Genomic DNA, 25,426 nt, shown 5'->3' with positions numbered 1-25,426 from the left:
GTTACCGGTTCTTCAGGTTACATAACTTCCTGATTCTGCACGCAGCAGCCCCCGGGTTCAGAGCCCCGGGCCAGAGCCTGCCCCCCGCGGCTGCTGCTCCCGCACCTCTCCTCCCTGCCCTGCCGTGCCGTGGGCTGGCTCGGAGCTGCAGGCAGGCTGGCTGCTCAGCACAGTCCACATCCTGCCTCCCGGGCCGTGTGCGCTGCAGCCGCCTGGCACAGCTCTGCGATTTCATTGGCCAGCCCCGGAGGAAGATGAACGCTACTAGCTCTGTTTCCTTTTGATGCTGCTCTGACACACAGGGGGGTGGGAAAATGTTTCCTCAGGAGCTGGCTCAGAAAATCAAGGGCTACCAGGAGCAGATCGCCTCTCTGAACTCCAAGTGCAAGATGCTGACAATGAAAGCCAAGAACGCCACCATGCTGCTGACGGTGACCGAGGTGGAGGGGCTGCCGGAGGACTTGGACGGGGAGCTCCTCCCAGCCACCTCTGCCCACCCCTCTGTGGTCATGGTAAGTAAGGGTCAAAGCCAGTTTTGCAGCGCGCGGCCGCGGAGCACTCTCCTGTGACTGTACCCTGCTCCTGTCTCCAGGTCCCGCTCTGGCTTATTTTAGGGATCAGTGGTAGGTCTTGCAGACTAGAACTGAAGAACAGTCTCCTTAACTCTCTGCTGCCTTTGGGCCAAAGCCAATACTTGACACTGTAAACAATGACAGTGGAAATAAAGCTATTTGCTTGAGACTAGTGAATTACTTAATGATGTCAGAGGTCAGCCTGCATTTGTTTATAATTTAGCAAGAATTCTGAGAGGCCCTAAGCATCAAAAAATAAATAAAATCCTCTGCACAGTTCTCTAGTCTTGGGGGGTGGGGGGATGAGAGAATCATGCAACGTATATTGTGTGCATTTACTTGAATAGATGTTTAAGAAAATATAGGAGAAAGACTATTGTTAGAAAAATAAGAAAGTAGAAAATCCAAAGTTTAGCTTTGGATTAAAATAAAGAAATTCCATTAATCTCTATCTACATTACTTCCCAATCACTTTGCATCTAAAATGCATTAGTTATTTTGGTTCCTCAGTGTTTTCCAGCCTGTGTATTTTTCACACAAACGTGCTGGGCACGGATAGTGCATAACCGTACGTGGGCTCTTTGGGCGATACAGCACTTAGGGGGGACTTATCGCCCTAGAATATTTGTAATTTGAGACGTCTAAAAAAATCAAGCACTATTTCATAGACCCTTCCTTCATTTATACAATTTATGAGGGTTTTTTAAAGTTATTTATAAAGATACAATCAAGGAAGAGAAAGTAAATCAGAAAAATATTTAATCAACAACAAAACTTTTCATGTGATATGCACCTCCTATCCCTGTTTGTTTTATAAATGGCTCCCAGCATCATATTCATTAGAACCAAATTTTAAATGAAAACACAAAATTTGTATGTAAATATGGGTCTCAGTAATTCTAACCTTTGTTATATAATTGTCTCTGTTTTGACTTATGCGTGAGCAGGTCTCTTGTTACATTGCTAATTGGTTTTTATGTCCTTTGGGCTACCTTTATGTGACAGATGACTGCAGGTCGCTGTCACACTTTGCTGTCACCTGTCACTGAAGAGTCTGGGGAGGAAGGAACCAACAGTGAGATTTCCTCTCCACCTGCCTGTCGTTCCCCTTCACCTGTGGCTAATACAGATGCTTCTGTTAACCAGGTACCGCCCACTTGGCATTCCTTACCTTGGATCCCCGGAGGGGTGCAGAACTCCTTTCTCACTAGACTGTGGGTATGAATCCGAGACTTTGAGGAACACACTGTTAGGTGTGACAGTGGCACAGGCTGTGATTGTCATGTGAGACCACTACTGGCTTTACACATCATCTCCTCTCCAGGGCTCCTGGCAACGAGATGAGCGAGAACTAGGTCACAGAAATTATAGCTGGTTAAGGCTTTATGGCTCCGGTACCTGACAGGCTTCCGTAGTAGAGTACTGCATCCTCCCAGAAAACGAAACGTGTCTGTCACCCTTGTACAGTAACCCGATTCTAGGGCTATTTTAACATGCACTTACCGAAGTTTTGATGCCTACCAGTTCAGATTTTGGAGATGGAAAAGTTCTGTTCATCGTATCACACTTTTTCTTTCTGTACTGATGGCTGTCCAATTTAAAGGGCTGGCTGCCAGGGTATATATTGGAATGCCTGAGCAGATTTGAGTTTTCTCACTTATCTTCCAATCATCTTCAATTTTATTTTTTATAAAATAGGAGTAATACCTTGTTATGAGATACCTTTTAGTATGCCTCATATTAAAATACATTATACCAAATTAAATATGTCAAAAAGTTTTCATGGAAAATATGGGGTAGAAATAAAAAAGACATACAATAATCAAAAAATTTTAATGCATGGTGAGTAATACTATCTTTTCATTCAGCCAAAACAACTAAATATTTTTAACTATGTTACTATGAAATTATGTAAACATTCAAAGAGGTTGAACTGTATTATCAAGGAAGAAACATTAAACAGAAAAGGTTCTATAAACTATATTGCGAATCTATCATATTTTTTATTTTAAGGCAGAAGCATTCAAAATAGGGTTTCTGTGATAAAGATAACCCCTTCTCCTCCCAGAAAGGAGAATAAGGTTGATGAAAGCTTTAGATAAAACAGTTCTCTTGGTAGAAATGTATATAGCTCTAGTGCAGTTACCCATTCACCCATTCATCACATACATTCTGAGGGCCTGTTTGGAATAAAATCTTGTGTGGAGTCCCAGGGAGGGAGGAGACGGCTGCGCTCCCTGACCCCAAGGCCCTTGTAATCTAGAGAGAAAGGGGCCAGAGGACAGACAATAACAAAAGCGATGAGAGGAAATTAAAAGAACAACAGAAATGGAGAAGTTCAGGGTACTCTGGAGGATTTGAGAAACTGTTCTCCAAATTCTGGGTTTAAATGTATTACTCATTGCTTGAGGGTGTTCTTGCCTGTGGTTACAGATATTATTAGGATCATAGAAATATAGCTATAGTCAGCTGTTTAACTGTATAGAAAAAATGTATGCCGACTTTTCTTAAAATTTTCAAATTGAACAACAAACACTGACCTTGACGCTAACTCGATAGGAGGAATATCCCTTTTCTAAAATTATAAGTCCTGATGCTACATGAAAGGTGTCTTTTTGGTGAACGTGAAAACACCACATAAATGGTAAAATGTGCAGACGTTTTTATTATGAAAACTTTAACCGTCAAGCCCAAGCAAATCCCAAAGTTATGAGTGAGATTCTGCTTTATTTTAATCTCATTTGTCACCCCTCCCCCATCACAGGAAACCATCAAATAAATCACATTGTAAACACACTTTTCTGTAATACCACAAATTCCTTTAAAATTTTTTTATTTAGTTTGTGTTAGGCAGCTCTAGGAGGATGCTACTAAAAAGCAAAAGTGTTATGTTTGGTGTTGACCCCACTGTTTATGGCCACACGTTATTTTTCTCCAGTAACCTAATCGGAGAAAAGTAACAAATACAACAGGTCAGACATGCATTGGATTTACAGAATTTTATCTTGACACTGAGGAGAACATTCAGAATCCAAATAAGTTCCAGTATTCAGACTCAAAACACTGTACAGAATGTACACAGCTGTCTCAAGGAGCAGCCAAATATAACTGCTTTATAAAATCGCCGCTGTTAAAAAAAAGGCTTTGGAGAACACTTTCCGCTTCTGTAAGTGGATCTCCGTTATGTAACCGACTGATCACCCCGTTTCAGTGTGTTCTCTCTCTGACAATAGCTGTTAGCCGGGATGTGGTAACATCTTACTTCAGCTTGCTTGAAGGTAGAAATAATGAAGCAGCCCCAGAATCGGCTGCAGACTTCTTGGTCCCCTTAGAACCTTTTTGGCACCAGGGAAGGGTTTCATGGAAGGCAATTTTTCCACGGACTGGGGGTGGGGGTGACAGTTTCAGGGTGATTCAAGTGCATTACATTCAAGCTCACCTCCTGCTATGTGACCCCTGTTCCTAACCATTCTGCAGTCCAGAGGTTGGGGACCCCTGCTTTAGAAGCAAGCCAAGACGTCAGCTCCTGAGAACAGCTGAGGACAGCCTGGGGTTGAAAGGGCCATAGTGTAATGGGTAGAGCACTGGGCTCCAAGTTAAAGGTCAGAGCAGGTTCCGGCTCTTCCTCCTCTAAGCAGAAAGTACTTGGAAAGTCCCTAGGTCTCATTTGTAATGGGAAACAAGGCTACTTCATTCACAAAACTGTGAAAACATTTTCAGTGTGATGTTAATCGTTGAAAGTACCTTTTTGACTGGAAAATGGTAATAAAATGGTAGCTCTAGTTTTCCAAATTTAGTGCCTGAGGAATCCACTGGAGAACAAGTCTCATAACTTAGGCACATAAGCAACAAGAGACATATTTCTGAGGGTGATTCCGCACTATGACAAATGTTGCTTTTATGATAGATTTATTTTATTGAATCTCTGTAGCCCTCAGACAGACCCAGGTTATGCATCTACAAAAGGAGATATATTTTCAAATCCTTTAAAAAATAAAAAAAAAAACAGGAGTTGTCGTTGCCGTCTAACAGGCCTGAACCATACGCACGCACACTCACAATCACACACAGAGGAGCCAGAAAAAAGATGTTTTGGTATCAAATTTATTTTATTCTAGCTCTTTTAAGGACCTTCTTTAAAATAGAACATTTAATTTAAAATGCTTACAACATTTAAAGCAACATTTTCCCCTTGTGGACAGTAATAGTACATAAATGTATGTAAAAATCATAAGAGTTGATGAAGTACTCTTACTTGTATGATCCATGATTACGGGTATGTCTGGCTGTTATTTGCCCAGGAGCGAAAACTAAAGGCATTTCTCCCTTATGGAGCTCACAGCCTGAGAGCGTCAGGCAAGTAGTTTTACAATAGTTGGGTCCCGTCTATGATGGCGGGAAACAGGGTTCAGGGAGCACATGGAGAAAGCAGCGAAGCCAGGCGGCCTTCATTGTTGCTTAAGGATGGCAGGCACCCTTTGGCTGTAATAATGGAGGGCAGGTTAGGCAATTGGGGTGCCCTAGAGCAAGGTGAATTTTTCAGGTGGAAGGAACCACATTAGGAAGGTGTGGTGTCAGGAAGGAAAATGGCCCCAGGCCACAGATTTGGACAAAGATGGGGAGAAATGAAGCTGAGAGGGATGCAAGAAGTACATCCTGAAGGACCTTGGATACCACATCAAAGAACCTGAACTTGATCCAGAAGCTAATAGTTTCACCACTGAGGGAATTTGACTAGGAGCTAGGTACAGAAGTCAGTTTTAGCATGGATCATTCTGGATGAATATGGACAATAGAATGGGGATGCACAAATTCAGAGCCAGGGAAGCTAGTTAGGGGCAGAAGTTGCAGTCTGGCACCAGGCCCAGCCTTGGGATGTAAATGAGAGACACAGCAGGGGGACTGCGGCCACCTGGATGGCACCGCCCCACAGAAAGGAGGCAGCCTCCCCTCAGTTAGTGTTACTGTTGCCGCATGGACACCGAGTCCAGTCTTACCTACTTCCTGGTTTGCAAGAGAAGTCACAAATTTTGATTCTTGTGAAATCTCCTTGTCTCAGTAAAGAGAAATTTAAACAATTTCAAACACTACGTAAGCCAAACTACATGTGTACAGGCCAGAGACAGACCACGGGCCGCCCACTTGCAACCCGGGAATCAAGAAGTTGGTCCTGTCATTAGAATTTGAACCAATGTTGTGGCAAGGGTAGGCGTGAGCACAAGTTCACCCTTATATAAACAGTAGGGTGGAAAGGGAGAGAAGGAATAGAGAGTAAATCCCAAGTTCATAGCTTACGTGAAAGATGGATAATACTTTACCATTTTTCCTAAGTTGATTTCTGATCCTGGAATGTCTTTTACATGTTGAGTCAGAAGAGACTATGGAATATATGTGCACAACTATATATATGAGTGAGGAGCTTATAAATACTCCCATGCTTAAGATTGAGTGGAGAAAAATGACAAAGATTGAATGACAGGGTGGAAAACAGAGGGATTAAAGGAAAGTGTTTCCCAAAAGGATGGCCAGTGGGATTGGGTGCTACTGAGAGGTCAAGCAAGAGAAAGGTTGAAAAAATACCCATTTCGTTTCACAGAGAAGAGCCGCTGATGGTGAGGCAAGAACAATTTCCCTGGATTCACTAGGGCTGAAGCTCGGTTGGGCATTTAGAAGTGGATGGAGGGAGAGAAGGGAATACATCATGTGTAAACTACCATTTTCAGAAACTGGATTATGAAATGAAAGGGAGGAAAGGAAGAACTAGCAGTTACGGATGTGTGTGCTGGTGTATGCCCGTGTGATACTCCATCACCTTGTGATTTGTGAAATTTTCTAATAGATGATTATCCTGCAAGAAGATAGTTATGAAAGAAAGTGTTTGTAGGTGTTTTCTATGGAAACAGTGTCTGTAGGGGTTTTCTAAGGGGTTCTCTCTGCCGAGGAGAAAGTCAGTAGAGGGGGAGAAGACATTAATGGACCAAGACCCTTGAAAGAGCAAGGAAGCTGGCAAGCATGACATAGATAAAGGTGAGTCTGAATATAGACAGACTTTCGGGAATTTAAGAACGTCAGGACTTCGATGGCTTCAGTTGTGTGTCTCTGTGTGTCAGTGTGTGTGTGTCTGTGTGTGCGAGTGTGCACAGACACGCACTCTGGAAAGGAAAGTTCAGTTGAGTCCTGGTTGGGGTTTTCCAAGGGGGTGAAGCAGAGGTCGAAGGCCCAAAGGAAACAAAGGTGTTGTCAAAAGAAAGGTTTAAGTAGCTTTAGATGCAACTAATCTGCGTGGGGTGAACCAATTCGGTGATGACAGGCTATCAAGGGTGAGCAGGACTGAAGTGAGCTGGAAGTGCAGGAGGATAAATGAGTATGAGCTTATCAAGGGATTCATAAATACCAAAGTAATGTACCCAAGATAGGCCCAGGGTGGGGAATGGAGAGGAATCAGTCTCTAGGTTCCCATGTCATCGATAAATGTCAGGGACTTATCTGGAGCCGCAGCAACAGCAACAACATAATTAGAAGGTCTCGTGGCCCTTCAAATAGGACTCCATGGAGTCCTCAGAGCCACCTGAGGCTTGTACAGAGGAGGGAACCAGCGCATGAGATGTGAGTGACTTGTTCCAGTTGTGTGGCTGCATAGGAAGCGAATGTCCCCTGGGATCTCAGGTGTCTTGACTTCTCAGGTGTCAGACTCCTATCTGAATTCATTCTACACCATGACCCTGCCTCTGCCCTCGTCCAGACCCCCAAACACCAGTCCCCTTCCTGCTAGTACCATGATTTCTCAGGTGGCTGGGACCTTTGTCACTACTATTTTACCAAGAAATTATTATCAGTAAAGCTCAGGTATTTTAAATTAACATAATTTTCTTCAATAGTACAGCTGTAAAAGCAGTGAATTTTATAATAGCAATTCCAAGAATGTAAACATTACTCACCAATTCAATTTCTATTAATACATGGATAATCATAGAAACATTTAGAAACACATGCATTGTATGTCTTGGTCTAGATTCCATCATCAACATTAGTAAAACATGTAATACTACTTATAACCCAAGAAATAAAAATAATTCAAAAGCCCAATTTTTCATAATTCACTTTGATTAATTTTTTAATGTACTTTCCAGGAATTGATTAGAAGAAAACCTGTGTTCATTTTTTGTTTCCTAGGGTAGTTTTAACTTCCCCATTATTTTTCCCTTATCTGATATTAAAATATTTAAATTAATTTCTATAAATAATGAGTTCTCAAATATTGAGGATCTGACCATACTTGAAAAATTACTTACTATAGATTTACTTTTACTTAAAGAAAGTACTTTTAAAAATTATTCAAAACTTTAACCAGTGCATTAAGCAACATTTTAGGAATTGCTTAGAGAAGACCATTTAGCTTTTTGTTTTTGTTTTTTGTTTGCTATGGTAGTTAATCAATCTTTAAATATGTGTACCACTTCAATCCTTTGTATTCTGTTTTACCAAATACAAATTTGAATGCATTTTGGCAACTTTTGTTGGTAAATTTGTTGATTTTTTATATATAAACTGAAATTCCAAGGCAACTGTATTGTGCCTTGATAGAGGATCTTTATATTCTTGTCACCAGAATTCACTCTCTTTAATAGTCTGTAGCCCTTGGGACAGATGTGAATCCTAAGCCTGTCCTCCACGTGACAGCACCCATGGCGTGTAGCCTAAACTCCGTCTTCCCCCCCACTCCAGTGCTGTGCTTTGCACCCGCAGGATATTGCCTACTACCAAGCCTTGTCTCCTGAGAGGCTGCAGACAGATGCCGCAAGGATTCACCCCAGCACGTTGCCAGCCCAGGAGTTCCGAGAACCAGGACTGGAGCCGTCTGCCACTGCTAAGCTGGATGATCTGCAGCGTTCCTGGGAGACTTTAAAGAATGTGGTAAGTCATTGACACGTGGAATTGCTTGAGCCTGCCAGACACCGATTCCCTTAGCAGGTGGCTTATGCAATACCTGCGGAGAGTTTACACATCCCGTGCCCAGTTGAGTACCCTCTGTTGGGCCACCGAGGTAAAGCAGTGAGGAAAGAAATGTCCTAATCTAGAAGATAAAAGGCTAGGAAACATTGGGCAATACCCCTCTTCTTCTTCAGATCAGTGAAAAGCAGCGCTCACTCTATGAAGCTCTGGAACGCCAGCAGAAGTACCAGGACTCCCTGCAGTCCATCTCCACAAAGATGGAGGCCATCGAGATGAAGCTCAGCGAGAACCCAGAGCCGGGCAGGAGTCCAGAAAGCCAGATGGCTGAACATCAGGTAAAAATAGCAGTGACTTCAGTTTCCTGCATGATTCAATAGGTGCGCTCTTGTGACTGGGTCGCCAGCCAGGCTTGTGTTTGGGAGAGCAGACTGACATTTTTTTTTTCTTTTTACTCTACCAGTTCTTACAGAGTAAACAAGATTCCAAAGGGTGTAGTTTCCACTCCTGCTTCAGGGAGGGACCTAAGAGGGAAAGAAGGAAATTCAGACTTTGAATCTAATTAAAGAAAGCCACAGGCCTCAAGGTTGCTTTTTTACTTTTTTAATGCAAAGTATATTTCCTTTTAGTTGCCACTTTATTTTTATTTTGTTGCATACTGTTATAAGAATAAAACTACTCCCTACCTCCTCTGGGTATTGTTGTTTTAAGAAATTTAGCCAGTGTGTGCCCAGCACCTCCCTCTATCACTTAAGAGAGTAACTCTCAGACTTCAGTGAGCACAGAAACAGGTGACGATGAAGGGGTTCTAAGTTATAATCTTGTGGTTGTCTCTGACTTGAATCCCTTTTGAAAAGGTTATGTCAACTAGGCAGAACAATAGCTTTACGTGAAGAATAGAGACAATTACATCAACCTAACTCAGAAAGCTATTGTTAAAAATGCATCAATTTAAAATGCATGGTAAGAATGTGCATATATTAAAATTTGGTCCATGCTTTAGCACGTAATCTGCCGTACTGTTAATGCACAATCAGGTATAACTGAGGTGCAAGGGTGCCAGGGCACGCGTTCACCTGAAAGCTCAGTCACCGTGGTGTCGGGCAATGCTGCCTGCCCCCAGCCAGAGCCCAGGAGCATGTGACAACCCTATAAAAAGCCGAAGAAAAGGAAGATATTTTTAGATGCAAATTAAGAGCTCTAAAAGAATGAAGTGATATGTGTATCACATGCTTTAAGAGTGCAACTCTTCCTCTTTCCCCCAATTTACATTCATACGGTTTTAGAACCCAGGATAATCTTGGAATATACTATTGTATGTCCACGTGTGTAGTCTAAGATAAAACTGCATTCTTGTACAAAACAGGACCATGCCATATAACACAAAAATAAAAATGCTTTATCTAAAGGCAGCATATGTAGAAATATGATTTCAGGTTTTTGACACTTTTGTAACTTTGTAAGATAGAGATCAAAGTGCATACCAGCCATTTTAGGCCTTATTATTTTTGGTAAATAATACGAAAATTATTCTGTGGGTCTTGCTGCTATCCCAAAGTCACCCCCAGTCAGTCTGGTTTGGGGAGGGTGCTATAAATATCTGACGTTAAAATCAACCCTCCTTACCTGGCGCACACCGACCACGAGGGCAGTCAGCGAGGTAGGGGACTATCTCAGTGCAGCATTTCGCTGAGCACCACAGTCCTCTTGCCCCGATTCTCCAGTTTTCCAGATGTCAAGGCCGCCTCGTTGTCCTCCGAGCAGCCTCAGTGTGTGCTCTGGGGCTGCCTCTACCGTGCTGCCCCCCCACACACATGCATGCTTCCCTGTCCCTGGAGGCTCCGGAGATTTCTCTCCCTTCTGTCACAGTGTCCTTGGAGCTTCCAAGAAGAATTGGCACACATTATCCAAAGGCTGGAATAGAGCGCGCTTGAGTGTCATTGGTTTAAGATTAGCAGAAGCCTCTGTTTCAGGGAATTGCCTCGTTCAGCTCTCTCTCTCCTTCCGGTCCTCTCTGCCTTTGTTCAAGGCTTATCATTCTTGGGTCCCAGGTGACTGACTGCAGCTCCCCAAAACCTTTCACTGGGTCTCACAGGATTGAGCAACTCTGTGAAAACAGGGTCCTGGTGATTTGCCCTGTGATTTGTCTGGTGACATTCCAGAGTTCTTCATTAAAAATGCCATAATTAGCTCCCAATCACCACTACCATGCCTCTCAAGCATTAGTATAAAAACACACAAGCTAAATGTAGAGCAAATTATTATTTTGTCCAAGGGATTTAATAAAGAAAACTCAAAATTGCACATTAATGCTAAGTATTACAAATCAGAAATGAATCTGTAACTTTTCTTGTACTGGAGACCAACCGTGTGACTTTCTGCCTCTTTCTAAGTTGAGAGTGGTAATGCTAACAACTATAGCCGTGAGGAGATGTAGTTAATTCAATGACGATTGCCTGTTATTTGAGCTTCACAATTGTGTTAATGCTCTCATGAGAGGGAAAGAAATACAAATAGTGTGTAATTTCTCATGTAATCACAAATTTGACATTTTCCATCTGACCTACTTTTGCGGTCAGCACCCAAGTTCTACAAATTCTGGGACAGAGCTGCCCACGTGAAAAGCCAATGGTATCACAATGTCTGAACTGGTTCTTAGCTTCTGGAATGGTAATCCCAGGCACGACTATAGAATTACTGTCTCTCAATTCCAACTGAGCATGGCTAAGAAAGTCCAGCATGCTTTTTAGATTTCCTAAAAATTAGTAGAAACACTTCAATGATTATTTCTTTCCCGACACTCTCTTGGAAGTATTCATGTTTCTTTTCAGAGCTAACTGAAGTCCTACATTTTAAATACTTATCTGAGTCTACTGACTTTGGGTGGCATGTTGTGACTTTCCTGTTATCCTCTCTACATCTCTGATAGATTTGATTTTGAGACATGCATCTGGTTTATAAGCTGTCCTGTGGCTGTTGTTCTGAATGTTAAGCCTTCTGTGACGGGGACCTCCATGGTCATGGGCAGCTGATGCTTTGTAGGCATGCATTGTCTCCGTCACACTGAGCTCAGTGAAGGAAAGCAGACCGAGCACTAGGTTATTTTGTTTTTGTTTTAATGTATACAACAACTCAAGGTTTGAAATAAAGTATGCTGATGTAGATAGTTCTGAAAGTCATGATGAAGTTCATGTTTGCCTTTGGTGTTGAAGCAAACACAAACCCCATGTTCTCTCCAGAGTGTGTCATTTTAGAGAAGCTCAGGGTAGCTCTTGAAACCACCAAAGTGCCATGGACACACCCCCTGCCAACCACAAGCTTGAGAACCACAGACTTGCATCTTACCTTCCTCTCGTTATTTTTGAGTCAGATGTGGTAGGTGAGCAGCTGGCCACCAGCTGAGACAGAGTTATGGGGCAAAGCCATATTTGACTGCCTGGCCTTTTTTTTTTTTATTAAGTGAAGTGAAATTCATATCACATAAAATTAGCCATTTTAAAGTGTATGACTCTGCAGTATATTGTACTTAAACAAGGTCATACAACTACCCCCTCTATCTGGTTTCAAGTTAATTTTCATCACCCCAAAAGAAAACTCCACTCCAATAAGCTTGGCTGCTGGATCTTAAAGTTAAAAACTACAGTTATCTTCCAGAAACATCCACTCCCTCTTGAGAGTAAACAGAAGCATGAACAGAGAGGCTTGACTCTAACAGGATGAAATTAGCAGTTCTAGACTCTTCCATTTCCTAATTCTCTCACTGCATGCTTCAGAACACTCAGAGAACTGCTTCAGAACTTTCTGAGTTGCAAACGGAAGCTGCTGGTGACTTCACTGCACAGCTGATTGGCCAAATCCACTGAGATTAAACGAGGTGGCTTTTTTTTTTTCTGGTTGCTTCATGATTCAGATACATGTTTTCTCTGTCAAGAGTTGGCATTAATTCAATTCGATCTGTTGAGCTCCCACTATGTGCACAGCTAAAATAGATGAACTTTTTCATTAATGTATGATTTAAAAGCCTGCTTTAGGGGAAGAGTGGATTACCAACACATTGTGCAAAAAAAAAAAAAAATGTGTTTGTGGATGACAGTGGTGGGAAGTAGATACAAGGAAACTCTTACAGGCCTTCTGGGAGACAGATTTTGAAAGTTGGGAATGGCAGCAGGAGGCCCGGGTAGGAGGCACTATGATGTGTGTGTGAGGAAAGGTTGGGGGAGAGAATGAGCGTGAACTTGGTGTGAAAGAGCGAGGGGGCTTGTCTTGCTCGTACAGCGGGGTCACTGCAGAAAACGGCAGTGGGGTCCATGTAGTTATGCAGCAGCCCTTAAATTACACAAACCAAATAATGCGAATTATTTTATACTTTTGGCAAGCAAGTGCCAAGCATTATTATAAAGTAGTAGAAAAGAACTTACTGGACAGAAAGCATTTTGAATATATAATAAGTAAGATCAGTCTGTAATTCTTTACAATCCCATTAAAATATCCCAGCAAGTTCTTTCATAGAGATTGACAAGCTAATTCTAAAATATATCACGAATGTATGAAAAGATATATGTCAACATTTGAAAGGGTCAAGAATAGCCAAGGCAACCCAGAAGAGGATGAATAAAGTTGGCGGATGTGTCCCGCCAGAGTGACACTCACGAAGCTACAGTAGCCTTGGAAGTGTGGAGCTGACACAGACGGCCAGCTGGGGCCCGGGAACAGAGTTAGAAGCAGAAGCGCACTCACCTCTGCACAGACACTTGGCTTATGTCAAAAATTATGCCTCAAAACACTGAATAAAAACATAATTTCTAAGTAAATAATGCAGAGTTAATGTCCATATCCATTAAAAAAAAATTTGACCCCTGCCGACAATGGACACCAAGATTAAGTTCAAGTGGATTGTAGATCTAAATGTGAAGGTAAAAGAAAAAGTTTTAAAAGAGTGTTTCTCAAACTATCTGTAGTGAATAACTTAAAAATTTTTAAGAGAAATATTCTAAACCATCACAGATCAGTATGTTAGTAAAATAAAATAAAACACTGCTTGCATATCGAGTCAACGTCAAGATGTTAGAAAAGTTTCCTAACATTTATCCACAATAGCTTTACCCTGCCATGAACTGGTGATAGACATTTTGCAGACTAATACCGTTTCTTGGACCACACTTTGAAAAGCATTCTTCTAGAAGAATGTGAGAATGTGTTCATGATTTGGCGGTAGGCAAAGATCTCATAGATAGGACACCAAAAGCCTTAACTTTTCCAGTGGAAGAAAATATTGATGGATTTCGGACAACAATCAAGTCAAGAACCTCTGTTTATCAAAAGGCACCCTCAAGCAGGTCTTTTCCCATTAAGGGGCACCTAGTTCACAAAGTAGAAACAGATGTTTGAAAAACGTAAAACCAAAAGAAACACCAGTACTCGTTTTTTTAAAGTTTAATCTGTACTTTTTTTTCCATTACCATTTAGTTCCTTTATGTCCCCCTTCCCCCAGAAAACTTTTTTTATTGGTTGATTTTTAGAGAGAGAGAGAGAGAGAGAAGAAGGGAGAAAAATAGACAGAGATTGATTTTTGTTGTTCCATTTACTTATGCATTCATTGGTTGATTCCTGTATGTGCCCTGGCCGGGGATCAAACCTACAACCTTAATGTATGGGGATGATGCTCTAACCAACTGAGCGACTCCAGCCAGGGGAACAGGCACTCTTATCCAGAGTAAATAAACCTCTCTACACGTCAACAAAAAAGGGAAAGGCTCCAATAGAAAATGAGCAAAAGATTTTTGGGAAGTAGTCATCAAAGAGGATATTCAGGTGTCCAGTAAGCATAGGGAAAAGTGCTCAATCTCATTAGTCATCAAGGAAATGCAGATTAAAAGTACAACGAGATTACTACTATGAACCCACTAGAAAGGCTTAAATGCAAAAGATCCACAATCCAAGTGGCCGTGGGATATGCTACAGTGATGAAAATGACCAGCTCTTTCTCCACGTGACATGACAGACTTCCACAATCGTGATGGATTGAAGGAAGCCAGACACAAAACGGTACATCAGGTCAAAAACAGACAAAATTAATCTGTGACATATACAAGCCAACACCTTGGTGATCTTTCGGATGGAGGGAGGTGGTGACAGGGAGGAGGGCCGGGGGCTTGTCGAGTCCTGGAGTGTTCTTGTTTCTTGATCGGGTGGCAGAAGCATCAACGGGTATGCACAGTTTCTAAGAATTCATAGATCTGTATCTTTAGTATGGGCACTAAGTGCATCTAATAATGTGAGTATAACTGTTTATATTTTTAAAAAGTTAAACCTGATGACATTTGCTCTTAAAGAAAGAGGTTTATTTGCTGTTGCTTTTTAAAAATACTTACAGAGAGCCTACAACAAGAAGGCACCGTGCTTACAGTGAAGCCCGATGTCCGACAGAGGACGTGGGAATTGCGCCAGTGGGGCCCGTTGGAAACAAAGGGAACTAAAGCCCCTTCTGCACTGAGGCCTGATTTTCTGACACACCTTTTAAATCCTAACTGAGAATTTTTCCTGCCAAGATTACAGCTATCTTGAGCAAGTCATAAAAGATGAAAACTGGGAAATAAAACCCATGTATAATCGTGATACATGTCAATCAGAAAGACAGGGTGCTTGCTACTGTACAGAAATTGCTACGGGTCCTGGAGTAACTATTAAGGAAGGCAGGACTGTATGAGCTGGAAGGGTGTGTGGTGGAACTAGAGGTAGGCAGGGGTGAGACCCTACAGGCATGAGAAGGAGCTTGGACTTTATTTTATAGGCAATAGGCCACCAAGTATTTTGCAGTAGGGGAGTGAGAAGATCTGATTTACCTTTTTAAAAGCTCACGCTAATGACTTTGTGAAGAGCAGAGTGGAGAGACAAGAATGTGAGTGGGTAGTTCAAGGTAGCAATAGACTGAGAGCAATTCAGGTAAGGGAGTCAGCTCTGCTGTAGGTGGGGGCAGAGGAGATACACAGATACAGAAGGTAGAGGCTGGAGATAAAAGCAATTGGATTTGGTGTGGGATTGCAGTGAGCCAGTGGAGAGAAGAAAGTGTGCTTGCTCCTAGGTCTGGAGGTGGAGCAGTGAGGAGAAGGGTGGTGCTGTTTACTGAGGTGGGGAAGACAGGAGAGGAAGCAGGCTTGATGCCTTATAGGAGGGAGCCACCCACGAAATGCCAAATGAGTCTGTTGAATATACCAGCCTGATCCTGAGGACAGATGTCCAGGTTAGGGATGTACCTTTGGAAGTGTTCATTCAGCCTTAGAAACTTTTTAAAGCCTTGGGAAGGCATCTCACGTGGGAGAGACTGTGAAGAGAGAAAAGAGGGCTGGAAGTTAGTCCTGTGAAACCTGAAGTTTTAGAGTTGGGGAGCAAAGGAGGAAAATGAGGAGAGGACGATGACATAGGAAGAGGTGGCAGATTTCTCCCTTCTTGTATAAAGTGAGTTTGGGGTTAAAATGCATGGCTGCCTCGAACTTGGGGAAATTTGGAGTGGGAAAAATCCTGTTGAGGAAGAAAATGATGAGTGTCATTTTCAACATAGAATTGTAGATGCAAACATTAATTGAGCATATCCCTTTCGTGATATAGATGAGCCTATTGAAGACCAGAGAGATTGATTAAATTGTCCCATTCTTTTAAATTAGTGACAGGAACGGTTCTGAAATCAGAAATTTTCTGACACTTAGTCTGGTATTTTCATTTTGAAACTTGGTTAGTAGGCCCCCTATTTGCTGGTTGAACGCCCAAACGTGAAATATATTCACTAATCTCAGTCGGTGTGAGACTCAGCCCGCGATCAATCGGATTTCTTAGTCCCCCCAAAAATGCGTACATGAGTGTGATTCCAGCCTTCCCTGCAGGCTCTGATGGACGAGATTCTCATGCTCCAAGAGGAAATCGGTGAGCTGCAGGCATTTCTCGCAGAGGAGCTGGTGTCCCAGTCCCCAGAGTGCGACCCTGCGGAACAGCTGGCCTTGCAGTCCACGCTCACCGTCTTAGCTGAGCGCATGTCCACCATCAAGATGAAAGCATCGGGGAAGCGGCAGCTTTTGGAGGTAACAAGTAACTCCAAAGCCCCTCGTGTCCGTCTCTTGGAGTCGCGTTGGCAAGTGTGTGGGTAACTTATGTGACCTGCAGTTTCACTGTTCCTCGCTCTCCGGAAGCCTGTTTGGTGTCTCAGGAGGGTCTTGGGAACAGAGCACTGAGTCAGTGTGCTGCTGTGAATGCTGTGAATACGTCTCTTCACCCCCCTCTGCTACATTTCAGCATGAAAAATTGAGAATGTAGAAAGCGAATACTTGGGTAGACATGGGCCTTGCAAAGAATCATTGTAGAAGGTTGACACAATGGTTTGCTGTGTTTAAAAATAAGAGCACTCTTTGAATAGTATCACTAATGGTGTGAAGAATACATGTGTAGTCACCATTAGCCAATTCAAGTGTGCCGATTCGTGAACATTTATTATTTTCTTTGTCCTTTTATAATTGCTGGCCCTAAATATATATGATACTAGACCTGAGACTCTATAAGACCTGTAGACTCGAGTGTGTCTCCTTGTACCTCTGGGGCATAAATAGTTCTGAATACGTTTCTCGCTACATGAACTTCTATTTTATTTAGCTGCTGACTATGCTATGATTCAATTAGCCATGGCCCTCCTATTGGATATGTAGGCTCTTTCTAGTTTTACTGTTACAAGATTACTCAGATCATATATTTGTGTATTTCTCATTTGGAAGAAATTTAAAATCGATGAGTCTGTTCTATTTAAATTTTATTTTAAACTAATTTTAAATCTAATTTAAAATAAGAATAATAAATTATTCATAAAATAATTTTTAAAGTAAGGTATTTAGAGTACCTTATCTTAAGAATTAACTTTATAATTTATTAATATCGTTCTCAATCACTCTATGAAACATTTGTGGGGTTTCAAAATATACTGATTAGTTTTGATTTTTTTAAAATATGAATCATTTGCCACCATTGAAAAGAAAAGCAGAAATCTAACCAAAAAATGAATTTCTGCATTCATTCAAGAAACTAGTAACACTGGGCCACTCTTCTTGAAGGGAATCAGTTGCCTGCAATTGATGCTACCTTTTTAGGTGGGCCATATGTTCTTCAGTTTGCCACAGTCCCCACCACTCCCTACAGTTTCCCCAACATTTAAGCCATGTACCTATTTCCATTTACCAACCATCTTATGCCATTGTTTTATTCTAATCCTTGATCAATTTTCACCATTCATACTATCTGCCTGATCCTGCAGGTATATCGTTTAAGAACGTTGAAACTCTCAGTACACACTAGACTCATTGGAGAAGACTTTTAAAAATATACATCTTGAGACTCACCTTCAGAAATTCTCATTTATTTCTCTCGTATGTGATCCAAGAATAGGTTTTCCTGGGTTGTTTGTTTGGTTGCAGTTTCACTGTGTATTCTGAGGAACAGCCAGGGCTGAGAACCATTGCTCTATCGTGTTGAATCCTAATGATTTTACCTCTGGGTGAGCGAGCTAACTTCTGCTTAATTCATTAGGAGAAATTAAATGATCAGCTGGAGGAACAGAGACAGGAGCAGGCCCTGCAGAGGTATCGCTCTGAAGTCGACAAGCTGGACGACTGGCTCTTAAGCACCAAGGCCACCCTGGACGTTGCTCTGGGCACCTCCAAGGAGCCCATGGACATGGAGGCCCAGCTGGTGGACTGCCAGGTACAGAATCATCCCGAAGGAGTATGGCAGCACCACAAAGCACACAATTTTTAAATGTGAAACGTGATGGTAAAAAGGCTTGATGTGGTTGTGTGATTTTTACAACCCCATATATTTTCTATGTTTAGAGAGTAGAAGAGCAATATCTTATAAAAGCTGACATGAACTTCAGGCTTGAACTTTGTCTTTTGAAAAATTTTACCAATAGTTCCTAATCTTTAGAAAATCTTCAGCTTCCTAGAGGGATTTTTAAAAAGACTATATTTGGGGCTAATAAGAAATACAAAGCCAATGAGAAGGATTAGTGAGTAAGACTGGAGTTAAACACAGCAGGAGATGTTCCTAGGTGTTCTGCAGTTTTGGTTCTAATTCTGATTTATTTTTTGGAAAACTTGGAAAAACTGTCAGTTATAGGCAGACAAATGGAACATAGGACAGTTGTCTTTTTGGAGCAGAGAATTTCTCTGATGTGAGGTCTCTTGGAATTCAGGGATAATGATTTTAAGGGCTTATTGTAATATTATTTTCTTACCTCTTTGTTTTGAAAAATTTCAGACACACATATAAGTGTAGAGAATATCTCTAATGATCTCCACATGCCAATCGATGAATCCAAAGACTGTGAACATATTATACCTCATACATGGATGATGCCTGCCTTACGATCTCTTTCATTTAACTAGCAAGCCTCTAGCAAATCCTACCTAATCTGCAGGGGTAAATATCAGTAAGCATGACTTCATATTTATCCCATTTAGGGTTAGAGGAAATACACAAAAACCATTAATTAATGGACGTTATCTTTTTTCTTAATGTGAAGTAATCCATTTTGGACATTTCTTTTATGATTTGAGATTTATTGTAACACTCACCGTTAGAGTTTGAATTTTTAAATTCCTCGGGCAACTTGCCCACGTGTATTCAAAGCATTATTAGTCTCTGCTTTGATGCCAGACAGCAGAGAGCCACGGGACGGTGTTTTCTAGTCTGTAGATCATATTTCCTAAAGTTTCCTTCTAGAAAGAAACACCTATTTTTAGCATTTCCTCTTGGCACTTGAAATTACCACACGTGCTGGCACTTCCAAATATGTTTGCTTCACTCCCACCTCTCCCTTTTGGATACCTCTATTTTTATCGTTATACAAAGTCCATAATTTAAACAACACATTTCAGGACTTTTACCAAGTACTAAAATGGTCTTTTGACAAAAAATGGTCTTTTCACAATATTTTTGGAAACTGAAGCATATGGAATCACACAAATAAGCAACAGTTCCTCAGTCAATTGAAGTCTAATATTTGAGCCAGTTGTATAATTGCATCTGTGGCTATTACACACAGTTAGGGCCAAATCGTGATGTCTGGTGCTCTGGACACTTTGCTTCCATGCGTCCCTTCTTCCGTTGAAAATACTAAAAATTATATTTTTATTTTACAACTGCTTTGGTACAAAGACTAATATAATCCAAGGTAGATTCATTTTTCCTTCTGATTTTACTTTTTATTTTTTAAAGATATTATTTATTTATTTTTAGAGAGAGAGGAGGAGAGAGAGAAAAAGAGGGAGAGAAACTGATTGATGTGCGAAAGACGCATCAATGAGTTGCCTCTTGCAGGCCCCCAACCAGGCATGTGCCCTGACTGGGGATCGAACTGGTGATCTTTTGGTTCACAGGCTTGCGCTCAATCCACTGAGCCACACTGGCCAGGGATAGTTTTTTCTTCTGATTTTAAAAGAAATTACAATTACAATGTTTTCTTGGGCCCCCCAAAGTATTATGGACCCTCACCACTGTCTCAGCTCTGCCTAGTAAAGACGTCAGTCCTGCACAGAATTATATTAATTTCTCAAAAATAATACTCGGGGTATCATCCTTTAAACCCCATTGCATAAAAAATTTCACTCTTTTATTGAGTGCTAGATGCTTGATTCAAACTGATATTCTTAAAAATTTCTAGGCAGCAATTCTGATTTTGTACAGGGAAATAAAATACTTTTCTCATTAAAAAATTACTTGATTGAAAATTACTTGGTAAATTAGGAAGTGCTTTTGAGAGAGTTTAGAGTGAGGATATAAAAATAGAACAATTTCTGTAGGAAATAAAATGAGTATTACTTGTTTTGCTTGATTTGTTTTGTTGGTGTTTGGTTTTGTTTTAAATCTTAACTTGGAAGAATGGAGACTATTTTGCTGCTTCTCTGGACTTAGCCTCTGTTTTGGAAGAAAACATTCAGAAATGTATGGTTAAAAATATATCATAAAAGAAACAAACACAAATATAAAAGTCGAGAAACAAGAATAGCAATCTGAAAAACAAAATTGACCCAAAGAGGCAACGTTTTGAAAGGGAAGCCTTTTTAAATTGACAAGAAAATAGCTGATCCTGTGAAGTCTTTACTGTTACGAGCCATAAGCATCACAATCTAACAAGAAAATAATAACATAATTGTAATAATGGGATAGCACTAAGGCCTGGCCTTTTCTCCCTGTCTGTTGATTATAAAAAAATGGACTTCCAATGTGTTTTTCCAATATATTTTTTAGTATATAACATCTAGCCTTGAATAAGAGAGAAATCAATAAGCTTAAGAGAGTTTAAAAAAATCTACCCACTACTCTTCAAGGCTGTAGGAAATCTAGGACAGAAAACGTGAAAGCATATTCTTCTGATGAAAGACGGGCGAAGTGCTCTGTGTCCCTGGGAGAAGCGGTCTCTGCAGAGGCCGGCAGGGTGTGTGAGTTTCACCCTCATCTCTGTTGTCCTAGAACATGCTGGTGGAAATAGAGCAGAAGGTGGTGGCCTTGTCGGAGCTCTCAGCCCACAATGAAAACCTGCTGCTGGAGGGCAAGGCTCACACGAAGGATGAGGCTGAGCAGCTGGCCGTAAAGCTGAGAACCCTCAAGGGGAGCCTGCTGGAGCTGCAGAGAGCCCTGCATGACAAGCAGCTTAACATCCAGGTGAGGGCTCCAGCCGCTGACAGGGTGTTGCGAGGACAAGTGACGGCTTGCGCATCGCTGGCATGCCTTTTCTGAGCCTGTCCATGTAAGGGAAAGGTGGGGATGATGCATACTTTTCTGCACATACCTGCTTTACACAAACTTTGGCATAGATTTTCAAATGGTTTTGTAAGGACTGTTTAAATTTGTGGACCTGAGGATTGCAGTGCAGGAAAAGAATTAAAAATAAATATTAGAATCTAGCAAATATAATTTTAAAAAGGATTTAAACACAATTCATGCATTAAGATATTCTGAAACATTTTTGTATTTTTTCTTGTATTTCTCTTACATTCCACTTTTTAGATGCACTTAGACTTGTATTTAGGACCTACACCTTTAGAATTGTCATGTATTCCAGGTGAACTGAACATTTTTACTCTCATGTAGCGACCTTAACATTCCCTTGTAGTGGTTTTTGTTTCTCATTACCGGAGCTTTGGAAGGATAGTATTTGCCCGGTGTATCTTTTAACTTTCCTTTGATTTCAGTATTTCTGTGTCCTGTTGTTTTAGATTTGATTCTTTTAAAGATTTGATTTATTTATTTTTAGAGAAGGGAAGGGAGGGAGAAAGAGATGGAGAGAAACATGATATGTGAGAGAAACATCAATCTGTTGTCTCTTGTTGTCTCTTGTACACCCCCAACAGGAGACCTGGCCCACAACCAGGCATGTGCCCTGACCAGGAATCGAACAGGTGACCTTTCGGTTCAAAGGCCGATGCTCAGTGCTCTGAGCCACACCAGTGAGGGCGAGATTTGATTCTTTTGAAGAACACTTAACTGTATTTTGTTGGTTTGAAAGATTTTACCTAATTATAAAATCTCTGACTTTTAAAAGATAGGTTTGGTCCAGTTAGATTTATTGCAATTACTGTTATTTTGAGCTTTTATCACCTTACTTTTTGTTTTATGTTTTTCCTGCTCCTTTTATTTTTCTCCTTTTTAACCCTTGTTTTAAGTGGCTGAGTGTTTTTCTTTGTTTTTGTTTTTTCACCCTCTACCTTCTACCACGCATATCCAGTGCATTCTAAGTTTACGTCTTAATCTCTGCCCAGATCAGCGTGAGGAATGACTAGATCAGATTTTAAGCACTTTAAGGGACCAGGGAAGAAGCTGGGAGACCAGTTAAGAAGCATAGTGCACAGGTAGAAATGATGAGAACTTCTCAGATTCTGGATAATTGGGAAGACGAAAACTATCTGAAGAAGAGCCTCAAGAGGGGGAAGAATAGTAAGGTGAGCAGTTTAATTTTGGACAGGTGAATTTGGAGAAGCCCATTACATTTCTAGTAGTGGTGGGGATTCAGGGGAGAGACCTAGACTGGGGTCATCGTCCTCTAGATGGTCCTTAAAAGCATGAGATTTGATGAGCTCACCAAGGGAGTAACGGGAGAACATGAAGAGCAAGGTCCTCGAACCCAGCCCTGGGATGCCCCAGTGGTGAGAGTTTGGAAGATGTGGAGGAGCCCACAAGAAAGACTGAAAAAGAGAAACCAGTAATCCAGGGACTGGCTTCATGGAAGACAATTTTCCCACAGATGGGATGCGGGGAGGGGAGACTGGAGGTGCCCGGGCAGAATTGTGAGCAAAGCTTTGCTAGCTCCCTTCGGCTCACCTCCTGCTGTGCAGCCTGGCTCCTAAAAGGCCACAGTACCGGTACCGGCACACAGCCCAGGGGTTGGGGGCCCCTGATAGACAGGGAGCAACATGCAGGTCCCCTGGGGCCTCAGCAACAGCTGTTTTTCAGTGGAGGAGCTCAGGCAAAGGCTCCAGAACGATGGTGAGAAAGGGAGGGGAGGCGCTGGGGAGGCAGCAGGCAGGCGGCTCCAGAGTTTCACGGCAAAGGAGAACAGGGACTGGAAAAAGCTATACAAAGTGGGTCTAGGGAAATCTGTTTCATGTGAAGATCAGAAGAAGAATGGCAGACAACCACAAGCCGGACTGCACACAAAGGCAGGAAGATGCACACACGTGTGCAAACACACATGCACACTCCCCCCACAGAATGAGTGCCTGTGTGTCTTTCGTCCCGGGAGCAAAACCTGCACCAGAAATCTGGGCAGAGCTAGACTCCTGAGACGTCGGCTGCTGGTGCTGGGGCTTCAGGGTGGCGACCAAGCCCAGGGTACTGCCCCCTTGCCTGAGTCCAGGCCGAGCACGTCCACCCCGCACTGTGGAAACTGCCCCTGGACATAGCCTCCACCCACGTCTGTCTTGCTCTGTCTTGCCTGCTCAGGCTCTCTGTCTGTCTGTCTGTCTCTCTCAATGACTTGTTTCCATGGACATAACTCAGTAGAGGAAAAATCGATGAAAAAGAGGTGAGATTGCAAGTACAGACTCGTGTAGGAGGGAGAAGAGATCAAAGGGGAGGGGTGGTCTTAGAACCCCAGTGTCAGGAGGGAGGGAGACTCCCGTACCTGGGTGCAAAGGCCAGCAGGGGAGGGGGCGCCAGGATTGAGGTGGGTATGCAATGCACAGAGGGGCTGTGATTGCTTCTATTTTCTCAGGGTATGTAACTTTTTGCAGACTAAACCACGTATTTCCAGTTCTTCGCTAACTGCATGACTTTATGATCTGAAGCATCAAACCTAATCAGTAGAAAACTACTGGGAGCAATAGTTTCCTATCTGGGAGAGCTCTTACTTACAAAGCTGCAGTTGTGCCCTCCCGCTGGGGGCAGGTAGGGCGGCCTTACTGGCACACGGGCACCTGGAGGGAGGGACTGAAGGGCTGGGGCACACGTCCCAGGGCCTCCGGGCCGGGGACAGGGATTGAAACTAGTGAAGCAGGCCCAGTCAGGACCTGGGCACGCTGGTCTCAAGTCAGAGAGGCAGCGGTGAGCTCCAGCTGCTGTCATACGAGGATTTATAGTCAGCATGGCTAGATCTTCCAGAGAAGGAAATTTGGATTTATAGCTAAAGCCTTCCGATTTAAAAACATTTAATTCTAAAATTTAAAAATAATGTGTGCGCCAAATAAAGCATATCCAGAAGCCAGACCTGGTTCTTGGGCCATCACTTTGGAATAGCAAACTGCTGCTCACTGGTATTCACCAGGGACCTGGGGCAAGATCCTTGAGCTTCCTTTTCTTACAGATCAGTTTCCTCATCTGTAAAATGGGGATAATACTAGTATTTACCTTTTAAAAATCCTGAGACTTTTAATGCAAGTAATGGTTATAGTAAGTGCTCAAATCGCAGTGAGTATAATAATGGATAACAGGTAACAGTTTGCAAACCACATTCTTTGTGAGGAAAGGACTCCTGACATGCTTGAAGGCTGCGCTTGAGACGGCCTTGAGACTAGTGGAGCGGGGCTGGGTGTGCTGCCAGCCGCCCTGGCTGCTCACACCTGGCGGGTCCTGCCCATAGCTGGCAGGTCCTGTCCATACCTGGCAGGTCCTGCTCACACCTGGCGGGTCCTGCCCACAACTGGCAGGTCCTGTCCATACCTGGCGGGTCCTGTCCATACCTGGCGGGTCCTGCCCAGCGCCACAGAGGTTCTTCAGACTGAGTCAAGTCCCGATTCTGCTGTAAGCTTTCCCGAGGATCCCGATGTATACACTGTCAACACAGGGAAAAATGGTCATGTTTTACTGCGTTGAAATTAGTCAGTGTTCATTTTTAAAATAATTGTAAGTTACACCATCTTTCATCTAATAAGTCTCTGGCATGTAAAATTTTGTTGGCTTTTTAACATAGAATTACACCTTTTTGAAGAGAGTATTTTCCTAGGGACAGGACTGAAAGGAATGCTGTGTGTATTATCACTGCCAAGGAAAGGACCTGAAATTAACTAATTAACTAATTTCAGGTCCTTCTGTTGACCTGAAATTAGCTAATGGGTGTTGGGGTAAAATCATCTTCCACTGAATGTAGGTGTTAGCGAAGGTGTGCCCCTCACTCAGCTGGGACTCGCCTGAGTCAGGAGGGCTGGACTAGCTTCCTAACCTGAGAGGGGCCGGAAGCACATCATTTCTCAAAGCTCTGTATCTGTGAGGCGGCCTGTTTGCCAAGGCCATTCTTTTAAACTAATTGGATTTCTGTTTGTATCCATGAATAACCAACCTCTTTAGCACCCCCTCCTCCATAGGTTCCTTCTCTGTATGAAGGGATACAGGACCTACTGGCATATAATAATCTCTTGAAGTACGTGTTATCTTTTCTT

General features: G+C 42.2%; 1 protein-coding gene across 2 annotated transcripts in view; it reads left to right on the top strand.

Moving 5' to 3' along the window:
• SYNE1 (spectrin repeat containing nuclear envelope protein 1) overlaps nucleotides 1-25,426 on the top strand; it is a 389,799-nt gene that overhangs the window by 244,009 nt on the left and 120,364 nt on the right. For both annotated transcript variants that reach the window (XM_045188911.3, XM_053914376.1), the window contains 7 exons: nucleotides 327-512; nucleotides 1,578-1,718; nucleotides 8,319-8,486; nucleotides 8,699-8,860; nucleotides 16,400-16,594; nucleotides 18,084-18,257; nucleotides 21,027-21,218. In XM_045188911.3, the coding sequence (XP_045044846.2) occupies nucleotides 327-512; nucleotides 1,578-1,718; nucleotides 8,319-8,486; nucleotides 8,699-8,860; nucleotides 16,400-16,594; nucleotides 18,084-18,257; nucleotides 21,027-21,218 (1,218 nt within the window). The remainder of the gene's footprint in view (nucleotides 1-326; nucleotides 513-1,577; nucleotides 1,719-8,318; nucleotides 8,487-8,698; nucleotides 8,861-16,399; nucleotides 16,595-18,083; nucleotides 18,258-21,026; nucleotides 21,219-25,426) is intronic.

This window comes from Desmodus rotundus, chromosome 11, assembly GCF_022682495.2.
Source record: "Desmodus rotundus isolate HL8 chromosome 11, HLdesRot8A.1, whole genome shotgun sequence".
NCBI lineage: Eukaryota > Metazoa > Chordata > Mammalia > Chiroptera > Phyllostomidae > Desmodus > Desmodus rotundus.
The sequence above is the reverse complement of the archived record's forward strand: the minus strand, read 5'-3'. Positions and strand labels throughout refer to the sequence as shown.